The sequence below is a fragment of the Peromyscus leucopus genome, chromosome 8b (genome assembly GCF_004664715.2).
Source record: "Peromyscus leucopus breed LL Stock chromosome 8b, UCI_PerLeu_2.1, whole genome shotgun sequence".
Lineage (NCBI taxonomy): Eukaryota > Metazoa > Chordata > Mammalia > Rodentia > Cricetidae > Peromyscus > Peromyscus leucopus.
In genome coordinates, this window is record NC_051086.1 from 87,489,146 (window position 1) to 87,502,686 (window position 13,541).

General features: G+C 38.7%; 1 protein-coding gene across 1 annotated transcript in view; it reads right to left on the reverse strand.

Moving 5' to 3' along the window:
• The window catches only part of LOC119086963, a 111,467-nt gene that overhangs the window by 38,329 nt on the left and 59,597 nt on the right, over positions 1–13,541 (reverse strand). The window contains exons 41-47 of the mRNA XM_037201094.1: positions 13,026–13,130; positions 8,970–9,023; positions 6,068–6,169; positions 4,912–4,965; positions 4,141–4,245; positions 3,616–3,669; positions 2,451–2,552 (exon numbers count right to left, since the gene is read on the reverse strand). Of these exons, the coding sequence (XP_037056989.1) occupies positions 2,451–2,552; positions 3,616–3,669; positions 4,141–4,245; positions 4,912–4,965; positions 6,068–6,169; positions 8,970–9,023; positions 13,026–13,130 (576 nt within the window). The remainder of the gene's footprint in view (positions 1–2,450; positions 2,553–3,615; positions 3,670–4,140; positions 4,246–4,911; positions 4,966–6,067; positions 6,170–8,969; positions 9,024–13,025; positions 13,131–13,541) is intronic.

A 13,541-nucleotide genomic window follows, 5' to 3' on the forward strand; every position in this document is an offset into this window, starting at 1 on the left:
TTCAAGTTATAATTCTAGCTACTCCATAATCTTTAGTACAAAAGTTAACAAATATTAACTTTTAGAAGTGTTGGCTTGTGACTTTCTGGCAAAATTCTATTATTTTGCACTACAGCATCTTTTGGAATTTTGGAACAAAAAATATAAAAAGTTACATTTTTCTTCTTCAATTATTATTAAAAGTATGTTATGTACATATTTTAAGTGGCTTTACTTGGGATTAAGCAGTCCTCCACCTTTTCTTCTCAAAGTCATGGTTTTCTCAGCATTTGCAAAGACTGTTAGTTATCGTGTACTGTGTCCAGTGCTGATAGAGATGAAGAGTCGGATGGTAAGCAGCAAGGAAGGAGACAGCAGAAATGGCTTCAGTAGGTCAGGTTAGTGACTCCTTGAACCCACTGATTGGTATCAGGTTAGGCATCAGCTCGCTGTATCATGTGTAGCCATTTTAAGTTAAAATAAATCAAGTTAAAATTATAATAACTTTGTATAAAATTAAAAATCGCACACAAGTGTCTAAGGAAAAGATGTTTCTCTTCTTTCCTCTTCTCATTTCAGTTACTATACCCCACTAGTAACGGGTTCGCATCCAGGCTCTAAGAATGTTCACGGGCCATGGAGAGTATGCTATGTGTATTTTTACTTTTAAAGTTTATTATTGTTAGTGTTACGTTAATAGTAACAGCAGCAGTTAATGCCACATGTCTTCCTCTGCCACTCTTCACCTTCCTGGACACAGACACAAGGTCACTGTGGCTGGCTTTTATGTGGTGGTGTGGATCCAAGCTCAGGTGCTGTGGGATGTTCTGTATGGCAAATGTGTTGCTCTGATTGGTCAATAAATAAAATACTGATTGGCCAGTGGCTAGGCAGGAAGTATAGGTGGGACTAACAGAGAGGAGAAAAGAAAGAACAGGAAGGCAGAAGATGTCACTGCCAGCCGCTGCCAGGACAAACAGAATGTGAAGATGCCGGTAAGCCACAAGCCATGTGGCAAGGTATTGATTTGATTGGTTAGTAAATAAAACACTGATTGGCCAGTAGTCAGGTAGGAGGAAGTTAGGCGGGACAAGGAGGAGAAGAATTCTGGGAAGTGGAAGGCTGAGTCAGAGTCACTGCCAGCTGCCGCCAGGACAAGCAGCATGTAAAGATGCTGGTAAGCCATGAGCCATGTGGCAAGGTATAGATTTATGGAAATGGATTAATTTAAGCTATAAGAACAGTCAGCAAGAAGCCTGCCACGGCACTACAGTTTATAAGCAATATAAGCCTCTGTGTTTACTTGGTTGGGTCTGAGTGGCTGTGGGACTGGCGGGTGACAGAGATTTGTCCTGACTGTGGGCAAGGCAGGAAAACTCTAGCTACACTCAGGCCTGAGTGTTTGCACAGCCAGTGGTTTTACTCACCGAGCCAACTCTGTCGCCCTGGGTATTTTTTTAATTTTAAAGATTTATTTATTTTATGTTTTATGGATGAGTGCTTTGCCAGCATGTATGTACACATACCACATACATGCCTGGAGCCTGTTGGGTCCCCTAGGACTGGACTTAGGGATGATTTTGAGCAGCCATGTGGGTGTTTGGAACTGAACCTGGGACCTCCTTGAGAGCGGGTGCTCTAGACCACTGAGCTCCCTACTCAACCTCTCATTTTTGTCTTCTGAGAAAGGGTCTAGATGACACAGCCAAGCCTGACCTCAAACTCACAATTCTCCTGCCTCAAGTTCCCAGGTTCTGGGATTATAGATGTGCATCATCATACCCAATCAGTGTAGATCTTGAAAGTTAGTAGTGTAATATTGCTTTATAACATTTGTTACAGTGACAATATTAAAAAAAAGAATCGAAAGGAAGAGAGGGTGGATGGAAGGGAGGAAAATTTCAAAATCCATGAATAGAAGAATGAAGAATGGTTGAGGAAATTGGACACACTGGATTAATGTCAGTGAGATATGGATCAGTGAGAAAAATCAGGCTGCAGATACTGTGTTTGTAAAATCAAACAATAACTCTTACTTCATCACTACTAGAAAACACTTACTCTACAATGCACGGAGAAAAAGTGAAAGGATTTTCAATTTTAAAGTACTATATTTTTTATTTATTTTGTGTGAGTGTGTGGGTGGGTGGTGCATGTGTGGTGAGTGTGTGCATGTACCATGGTGTACATGTGGAGTAGGATTTATTCTCTCCTTCTACTATGTGGCTCCCATAGGCTTCTTACATCATCAGGCTTACTGACAAGTGCCCCTACCTGCTGAGCCATCGTGCCTGCTCAGATTATAGGTTTTAAAGGGACAAAAGATGAGGTCTCTCATTTGTTTCATTAAAAGTTCTTCTGAAAGCTATTAGAATCTCTCTTGGGATAAAAGTAGATTAAACCTTAAAGCACTCATAGCAAATGCTGCAAACTCAACTTCTATTTAAAATCAGACTTCTTGTACCACTCACCACCACTCAGATCAGCCTTTGTCTGCTCAAGTTCCTTTTCTGTGAGCTTGATGTTCAGGGCGTCTAAAGCAGCATCCAGATTATTGACGTCAACCTGCCCTCCTATTGAACACGAAAGAAAATGGGAAAAGTGGAATGGTTCTAAAGCACTGAGATTTGAAGGTATTCTAAAATGCACATATGTTATTATGTTTAACAGGTCTTACCACCTACTATGTGCTGGAAAAGAGAATCTTCCACAGTCTAGTATAACTGCTAATATTTTAAAACAAAAGAACAAAACCATAACAGATTTTCATCCAGTTCTCTAAAGGTTAAGGGCAGGGTTAAAATACCAACTTATTTCATAAAAAATTAAAAGTATCTACACTTGAGAATGTGGGCAGAGGCAGAGGTAACATAAGAAACACAAATCAATAATCTCTACAAAGAGGTTTCATTTGTTTCCTAAATGGTTTCAGATTATTCTCCTGGTTATTTTCCCCCCTCCTTCCTTCCTGTTGTCTTCCTCCTCTTTCTCTTCTTCTAAAACGCCCACTCACAGTCCAAAAGTTATTAATTAATGAATGTGGAGGTTAGAGGACAACTTGTGTGAGACAGTTCTCTCTTGCCATCATGTGTTTCTGGGGCATCGAACTCAAGTCGTGAGGCCTGGCAGCAGGCACTTCTACCCATCACTGAGCCATCTTGCTGGCCCTTTTCTGTCTTATATTTCTTTTCTGTTTGCCTCCCTTTCTCTTTCTCTCTTAACTTTCCAGCTTCTTTTGTTCTGAGACAGAGTATCACAGTGTAGTCTGGACAGCCTGTGATTCAATATATAATTCAGGCTGACCTTAAACTCACAGGGAATCTCTGGCTTCAGCCTCCGGAGTGCTGGGATTAGAGGTATATGCCACACAACTGCTTTCTATATGCATTTCTATTCATATACATATTAATATATAATATATTCAGTTTATAAATATATATTTATATATAGCTAATATATATTAATATATTTCAGTTAAGTTTGTAAAATACAAGACAGTGGAAAACTTCCTTGTATAATAGATTATTATCAAGAAAAACAAATATTCTTCAAGAAGTAACATACGTCTTTGCAGTGAAGTAATGCAAATTCAATAGCAGAGGGTAGTTCAAACACCTTCTCACGGTTGCTACTCACGTTTATTACTCTTCACTTCTTTCATCAATCTGTTTTGAAACACCCTTCCATGATCTGTAAATAGAGGCAGAATTCAGATCTCTAGAACACTGACATGGAGAGTCATCAACACTCTTATATGGTTGTGTGGTTGTAGCAAGATGCATTTTAGTGAGTTGATATCAAAGTTGGTCTTTCAAAGTCACACAACATTGACATTTAAATGCAAATTTTTTTTCATTGTCATAAACTTATTCATTCTTTGGTTTTATAGTCATTTATGAGTTTAATTCTTCCATGCTGTATCACAGTAAGATATATACAACACATTTTCTTTTTATTCTGTAGCTGTTCTAGTCCTCAAATGACAATATGCTGATGACTCTCAAATGGTGTCTGAGGAGGTAATAACAGTTTACTTTCAAGTTGAAAGTGGCTTTGCATTAACTTACAGATATTTTGAAACACTGAGAATTCAAAAGCCCACTAAGCCAAGTTACCTGGAAGGTATCTGCCATGTGGCATGAGACAGGTGGCGTGACTTACCATCAGTGGGCAATGTTTTCAGGACTTGATTCAATTCCTTGTCAGAAAGCTCAATCCCCACATTTTTAAGTACATTTTGGAGGTTACGAGAGTCAACTTTTTCACCTTAAAAAGATGGATATTCATAAAATATTAGGGAATAACTGAATTATTTTGAATAATCTACAAATGTGCTTTTGTTACTACTCTTCCTAATGCAAGAACAAAGAGGAAAAAGATGTAAAATCTCCTAGTAGAAATAGTTTGTTGTAAGTTTAAAACAGAATTTATCACTTAATATTTGTAGATCCTAGTGTATATTTCTAGTGATGAAAATAGTAGCAGGTAGTACAGAATGGCTATATAATTATTGGCTATTTAGGATAATAATAGCTGGCTTAATAAAAATACATAATTAAAATATTACATATACTTTCTATTTTGTCAAAACCTTATGCTGCTCATGAGACATTATTTATATATTTTTAAATGCTTTATTCTCTTATTGTAACTACCTAGTTCTGATGTTGGTAAATAATGACACCATTTTATTGGAAAAAAGTAGCAAAGAAAGTAAGACATTATCAAAAAACAGACAGTATTGTTTTACTTATAAAATAACAAGTAAATAAATAAAGTAAATAAATCTTTGGGCAGGGATATACATATTTTATCAAGAGGAATACTGAAAATACATGAATCTATAAGCTATTACTACATTTCCGAGAATACTATTAAAAGATTAAACATAAATTATAATTTGTTTAAAAATCATTTATGACAAATTCTTACCAGTAAAAGCTTTTGCTTCTTCTTTCAAAATTTTCAGAGGCACTTTCTTATCAGCTATAACACAAAAACATAACTTGAAGCTCAAAATATGATACAAAATAAATAACTTATGAACACTCTCCATTCTCCTAAGATAATAATAACCTAAAGCTATGGCCCACTCTATGAATTACAGTGGGGTTCTTGTTAAGCACTTTAAGTAGTCACTCAGATGTTTACTCATAATATATAAAAAGAATGAAATACAGAAAAATTTGAATTGAAAATAATCTTGTTTCAAAAATGTGTATGAAAGAGAAAAATCTCATATTTGATAATGAAAAGACAGGATTCAAAAGTGACTATTTCCTAGAGGCCAGCTTTCCTGTTCCCAAATTTAGAAGACTCTTCCTGACCGTGTCACTAATGCCCAGGACTTACCTTCTCAAGGGCTTTGTTACTGGCATGTCTTACCCAGCATTACTATTTTTCCCTAGAAAAAGTTCATTTATTTATTCTGAAGCTAATGTCTATAAAACCAAAAGTTCATAAGTCAATGGGTTTGGACATGGTGGCACATGGCTGTGTTCTCTGTACTCAGGCAGTGGGGCAGGGGATCAAGAGTTCTTGGGAAGTCTCGGTTGCATAGTATCCTGGTTAGCTTTTGTCTACTTGAAACAAGCTAGAGTTTTTGGGAAGAGCAACCTCGATTGAGAAAATGTCTCCATCAGATTGCTTATAGGCGAGTCTGTGGGGCATTTTCTTTCTTAATGATTGATGTGGGAGGGCTCAGTCTACTGGGGATGGTGACACCCCTGGCCAAGTCATCCTGGGTGATAAAAGAAAGCTGGGGATAGTAACATCCCTGGCCAAGTCATCCGGGGTTCTATAAGAAAGCAGGCAGAGCAAACCATGAGGAGCAAGCCAGAGTGGGTAGTGTTCCTCCATGGCCTTTGCTTCTATGGTTTCTGTCTTGAGTTTCTGCCCCGACTTCCCTTTGTAATGAAGAAATAAACCTTTCCTCCCCAAATTGCTTTTGGTCATAGTGTTTTTATCACAGCAGAAGAAACCTAACTAAGACACATAGCAAATCCCAGGCTTTTCTGAGTTAGATAGTAAGATCATGTCTCCAAAATCAGAAATCATAAATAGAGTCAATGGCATTGGACACACTCACCACCGACGGGCAGGTTTTTTGTCAGATCGTCAAGTTCTTTGCTGGACAGCTTGATTCCCATGTTGCCTAGAACATTTTCCAGATTTTTTATGTTGACATTCTCTGCTCAGAAAAAGACAGAACCATGGGAAGAAAACCATTAGCACAAAAATTGTGAGTTCCAAGGGGATTTGTTTTTTTGAGACACACTCCCTTTGAAAATCTGAGGTAAGTTATGGATCTGATCGTACATCTCCACAGACTTGATGTGTTTATAAACTGCATTAAGATCTTAGAGGACAGGCTTGAAGCTCAACAATAGGTCTCACAAATGCTCATAAAATCCATTTCAAAACATGTTTCACACTGAAAAAAGTGTTCTGAATCATGATTTTGCTTTTCACATAAAAGCAACAATTCAGTGAACAAAATATATAAGGAATGTAGTATTATATAGGGTATAAAATAAATTGGGATCTAAGATATTCTATTTTATGCCATTCATCACATATTTCATATTTATTTTATTCTGCTATTATATGACACGTATCAAAAGTATTCCACACTTGGCTTTTTATAACAAACAATATACCATGGAACTCACATATAATGATATAAGTAACTATTAACAAACCCAACTTCCCATTGGACTGTCTGGAAACTCTTAAGAATTGCCTCAATTGAAGGTCACAGAAAAGCCATAATGATCTACTAGGGCAGCAAAAGAGGACAAGCTTTTAATAATTTGCTTTAAAAATTTGCTCAACTTACAATCAAATTAGAAGAAAATTTTAGATTAAATTGGAAAAGAATCTATGTACAAGTTGGCATGTCATCAGCATGATGAAATAGTTACTACTTTCTTTTCCTGTTCCAATTTTTCCCTTCCTTCTTTATTTTTATTATAGTGATTGTACTTCTTTTATCCCATGGCTCCTCACTAACCCATAGGATCCTCATGTGGATAAAAATCAGACAGCCATTTATTAGTCTGTAATCCCTGTACAGACTTCCTAGTTATCAGTTTGAGCAAGCCAGTTTGAGTGTGGTTTTGCTTGTAAAACTTAGCACCTGTAGCCTGTTATTGGATATGCCCAATAACAACCCTTGTGGGACTCAAGACTCCTTTGCCTACATGCATTTATAGCTTTCAGAGCTTTGAGGAAATTGTACTTGTAAATGTAGCATTGGAAGGCTGATGCTTAGCAGCTTGGTGTAGTAAAGCTCGAAAGCCTCAGTGGCAACCTCTAAAGGGGTCCACATTTCCTATTTGCTAAGGAAACCAAGCTGAAGCCAGGATCGAGATAAGACAAGAACAACAAGATAACTTCATAGATAGCAGAGTCTGTGTTCCCAAGTCCCCTCACCAAAGTCGTGGCTCTGATAGGAAGTGGGATCCTCACATTAGAGGGAGGAACCGTTCAGTCTTGCTATCTCGGTCAACACAATATAGTGAGCCCATCATGTCTCTTTCCAGTCTTATGTAACAGACTCCTTAACATTTTTGTTCTGTCTCCATATACCTCTAAGTATTTCTGTAATTTCTAAGTAATTTAACATGGAACATTGTTTGCCCAGTTTCTAGGAGCCATCCTAGCAGTACATTTGACCACACACTACACATTCAAATCTGAGTTACAGGAGCATGTCCTTGTAACTAAGTAACTAACTCCCTTACATGTCACATAGCACTTTGCTATAGCACTCTCAAGATCCTGTCCTGTACCTGTTCCAGTTCACCGCAGTACTACTGGCCAGGCCTTGTAGTTCTTCCAGGAATAATGACTTCCCTCCTTAGCAGAGCTACCACTCTCCCAGTGGGTTGAAGCTCACACTGATTGTATGTCTAGTAGCTAGAAAGGAAAGAGTCTCTCAAGGGAGTCTGCCACAAATGAGGCTTCTGCATGGTCTACAAAAGGAACAAAGTGTCTATCCTCTAATTAGGAGGAACCATCTGTTTTCATAAACCAGAAGTGCTAGGGAACTAAAGTCTTATTTTATTTTTGAGACAGGGTCCTGTTATGTAGTCCAAGTTGGTATCAAACTTACAATCCCCCTGCTTCTGCCTCCCTGAGTACTGAGATGACAAGAATGTGTGTCACGGACTATTAGTTTAAGATGTGTTATATTTGGTTATGCTGTGGAATATTTGTTTAATGATGCAAAGATGTGTTGCATTCTTTTATGTTGCATTTGTTTAACTCTGTAAAGCTGTGTTACTGTGCCTGTTTAAAACATTTGATTGGTCTAATAAAGAATTGAGTGGCCAAGAGCTGGGCAGGAGAAAGGATAGGCAGATCTGGCAGACAGAGAATAATTGGAAGGAGAAACCCAGACTTGGAAGAAGAGAGAAGAGGGAGGAGTGAGAAAAGGAGAAAGAGAGGAGGACACAAGAGGCCAGCCATCCAACCACTCAGCCAGCCATGGAGTAAGAAGGGAAGAAAGACATATAGAAAAAGAAAGGTGAAAAAGCCCAGAGGCAAAATGTAGAAGAGAAACAGGCTAATTTAATTTAGAAAAGCTGGCTAGAAACAAGCCAAGCTAAGGCCTTGCATTCATAAGTTAAAATAAGTCTCCATGTATTTATTTGGGAGCTGGGTGGCAGGCCTCCAAAGAGTGAAAAGAAAAAAATTTAAATGTGCCACTATATTTGGTTTCAATTATATAGATTTTAAGCAATAATTTCTGTTTACCTTTATTGTATTAACCAAGAGAAAACATCTACCAAAATTATTTTTAGAAAATAAGTATCTCCATCAAGATATAACACTAAAATTTTACTACCAAGAGTCTAATTTTAAAGCCCAATTTAGGCAGATGCTTATAAAACAGAGTAAAGTAACAGTATCACAGCAGTTACTGCCAATGGTAATTACAAGAATAGACTCAATACAAGACTTAGGTGGCAGGACTTTGTGCTCACCTGTGACAGCTTTCACTCTTTCCATCACTTTCTGCAGATCAGCATTCCCCTTTGCTGTAAATGTTCAACAGAAACACACAATCAATGGCATGAGCTCAGAAAACAAAATACAGATTATGCATACATAATGAAGTCTAGCTAATTTAACTCCCATTGCAATTCTGACACTTCTTAAGCTTTTTGAACTTTTAGGAATTTATGCCCTATTAAGAATATCTGTTGGAGCTGTGGAGCCTCCATGGCTGGACTAGGTCCTCTGCATAAGCGAGACAGTTGTGTAGCTTGATCTGCTTAAGGGGCCCCTGGCAGTAGGATCAAGATCCATCCCTGGTGCATGAGCTGGCTTTTTGGAGCCCATTACTTATGGTGGGACACTTTGCGCAGCCTTGGTGCAGAAGGAGGAGCTTGGACCTGCCTCAGCTGAGTGTACCAGGTTCTGCTGACTTCCCATGGGAGGCCTTACCTTGTTGGAGGAGGGTTGAGGGGAGTAGAGGGGGGATGGGAGGAAGGAAGAGAGGGGAATCTGTGATTGGTATGTAAAATGAATAAAAAGAATTTCTTAATAATAAAAAAGAATATTTGTTGGAAACTTGTTCATTCTCCTTTAAACGTCTGTAACCAGAGGCCAGTGAGGTGGCTCAGCAGGTAAAGGCACTCGCCACCAAGCTCGATGACTTCAGTTCTACCTCTAGGACCCCCACAGTAAACGTAAAGAACTGACTTCCTGGAAGCTGTCCTCTGACCCCCATACATGTGCCATAGCACGTGTACCTAATCCTTCCCCTAATTTTAAAAACACCTTATAATCATTTCCATTTTAATGCCTTAATGAATAAATTAGGAACTTAATTTCAAGTCTTGGAGATCAAGCCCGAGCCTCATGCACTGTACTCTGCTAGGATGAATTCCTAGCCCATCTGGGTGGAACTGCCCAGCTCCGGTTCACACCAGTCCCACTTGAGCCCTGGGGACATTTCCAAATAGTAGGGAGGACATAAGCACCAACTGTCGACCTGACCCAGGCAGGGACAGCAATGAGGCTACAGAAAGAAATAAAGGGAATACGGAAAGGAAAGGGAAAGACTCCATTACTTGGTCGGGAAGATGCTAAGAACTTAAACTTAAATTAGACCCTAACATGCCACCAGAAGACACTTAGATCTGAGAAACATTTTTTAGCAAAGTACCGGATATAAAACCACCACATAAAAACAAGCACTTTTTTTTTATAAGCCAATAGTGAACATTTCTGAGAAGAAAAAAAAAAGCAGGAAAACGATTCTATCTAGCATCCCTATCTACTATCTCCCTAAAATACAGGGGAATTTCACCAATGAGGTGAAAGATTTTTAAAATAAAAACACATAACAATGAAGAAGAAATTGAAGATACTCAAAGATGGAAAGTCCTCTCATGTTGATGTAGGAGCGGAACTAAGTTTATGTATGAAAAGTACTACATTACTAAAAGCAACCTACATATTTAGTCACTGTCACAAAATTCCAATGGCATTATTCACAGAAATAGAGTAATAATCCTAGAATCCATGTGGACACACAAAAGACCCCCAAATGGCAAAGTAATCCTGAGCAAAAAAGCAATTCTAGAGTTACCACAATATCTCATTTTAATTTACACTACAGAGCCATAGCAGCAAAGCAGCTAGTTACTGGTAGAAAAACAGATGTTTAGACCAATGGAATAGAACAGAGGACCCACCAACAAACTCTCAGCCATAGCCACCCGATTCTGACAAATGTATAAAAAAAGCCATACTCTGGAGAAATGATAGCCTCTTTGACAAATGTTCTGGGCACTGGATAGCCATAGAGAAGACAAAGTAGATCCCTTCTTCTCTTCCTGTAAAATAACCAACTCAAAATGGATCAAAAATCTAATATAACATCTGAATATTTGAAACTACTGGGGGAAACACTTGAGAGCTCTCTCCACTGATTTACCAACCTTGGGATCCTGCTCACTCATTTCATAAACCAGAAATTCCGGGAAGAAGAGTGGCATAAACCACACAGATACATGCAAAAGTGTTCAGCATCCTTAGGAATCAGAGCAACACAAATAAAATCATTATTGAGATTCTTGCGTCATTCAATCAGAATGGTTATCATGAAGAAATCAAAAACAAGTGCTGGTGAGGATGTGGAGGAAGGATGCACAAGGACCACTTACCAACTGTTGGTGGCATGGAAGTTAGTATGGATGTTTCTCAAGAAACTAAAACTAGAACTGCCACATGACCCAGGCAGACTTCTGGATATACGCCAGAAGGAATCTAAGTCAGTATGCTGTAGAACTATCTGTACAGTGTTTACTGTGGGATTTAGTCACCACCGATAAGTTAAGGAATCAGTCTGGGTGCCTGTTAATCAATGAATGAATAAAGAAAAGGTGGTTTTATATGCACAGTGAAGTGTTAATTCAGACAAAAGAGCAAATGTGCATCATTTATAGGAAAGTGGATGGAACTAGGGATAATCACTCTACGTGAAATAAACTAGACTCAGACAAATGTGTCTTTTTAGGCAGAAATTAGAACACATACACATACTTGTGTATGTGAGAGGATAATGGAGCAGTGAATATAATCAGAATATATTATATGCATGTATGAAAATATTTCTATAAAGAACATATTGTTATTTAAAAAATCAAAAAGCAGCCAGGCAGTGGTGGCCCTTGCCTTTAATCCCAGCACTTGGGAGGCAGAGGCAGGTGGATCTTTGTGCGTTCGAGGCCAACCTGGTCTACAGAGTGAGTTACAGGACAGCCAGGGATACACAGAGAAATCATGTCCCAAAAAATCAAAACAAACAAATAAATAAAAACAAAAAGCAATCAATATTGACCTGATGAAGTAATCGGGAGAATCTAAGCTTTCAAGTGGGTGTTGAAGACTAAATTGTTCATGCAGAGAGAAAGCAAGACAGGAATGGAGGTCAGAGCAGACCATCCGGAAGTGAGGCAGGCAACAAAGGTGATACTTTCAATAACTAAGAATCCCTCAGAGTGCTGTGCAATGTCACTCTGCATGCTGTGAATATGTGTTGCTCTGATTGGTTGATAAGTAAAATGCTCATTGGCCAGTAGCTAGGCAGGAAGTATAGGCAGGATAAGCAGACAAGGAGAATTCTGGGAAGAGGAAGGCTGAGTCAGGAGTCACCAGCCAGACTCAGAGGAAGCAAGGTGACAAGGTAGAACTGAGAAAAGGTACAAAGCCATGTGGCTAAACATGAATAAGAATTATGGGTTAATTTAAATGTAAGAGCTAGTCAATAATTAGTCTGAGCTAATGGGCGAGAAGTTATAATTAATATAAGCCTCTATGTGTTTACTTGGGGGATGTGAGTGGGAGACATTTGTCCAGACCACCAGCTGGCAGAGACACAGGAAAACTTCCAACTACACAGCAGAACAGCTAAAAAGACTTGACCATGCACAGGGCTTTACAGTTAGATCACTGCTGAGCTTGTGTGGTGCACTGCCTGAAGGGAGTAATGACAGACAGCAGAGTGACTGGGCAGCAGAACAAACAAGATGAGGTCCCACGGTTCTGGAGTCCGGTTGTACACTCCAGCCCGGCTTGCTAGCACTACACTTCTTGCTCTCCTCGTCACGTTTTCTTCCTTCCTTTTCTCCTTGCCTGTCTTCCTTTCTTCCTTCCCTCCCCTTCCTTCCCTTTCCCCTCCCTTCTCTTCCCCTTCTCCCCCTCTCTTTCTCTGCTTCCTCTCCCCTTCCCCTTCTTCCTTGTACTGGGGACTGAATGCAGGGCCTCATGTATGCTAGGTAAACGCTGAACCACTGCATTGTGTGCCCAGCCCTCACTAATGTCTTACTAATTCTGCTAGCTCCCAGCAATTTTTGTAATCCCTATAGAAATATATTATTATTTTTTAATTTTAAATTGAGTATTTTTACCTTAACATTGAGATCTCCTCTAAGTTTTTCAATATCTAGTCAATATTGATTACAATTTTAAATATTTCATCATATAGGAGATAAAGTCAACAGATAGTTTAAATCCATCTTATTGCTCACCATCAGTGTCTAGGTTTTCTGTCACTTCAGCAAATTCTTCCATTGAGAGTTTGAACCCCATATTTTCCAAAGAACTATGGAGATTATCCTTTTTGATCTTCCCCACTTAGAAAAGAGGCAGTGAAACATCATTTGAAAAAAGTCACATGATAGCAACATAAAAAAGGCATTGTTTTCAGCATTAAACTTAAATAACACTTCTAAAACAAAATAAGATATTTTAAAATTCTAAAATTTTATGGTTTTGTGTGGTGGTATTCTAATTGTACTGAAATGTGATTTTGATTGTATGTTAATAAATAAAGTTGCCCGGGGGTCAGAGCTATTAGAGTCATAGCAAGAGTGTGGCGGTGGTGGCACACGCCTTTAATCCCATAGATCTCTGTGTGTTCAGGGATACAGCCAGCATTGGAGACATATGCCTTTAAGACCTAGGGGGCTGTACATTCAGACAGTGACGAGGCAGTCACATGTTTGGGTTTACAACCAATGAGAAGGCAGAACAAAATACTATAA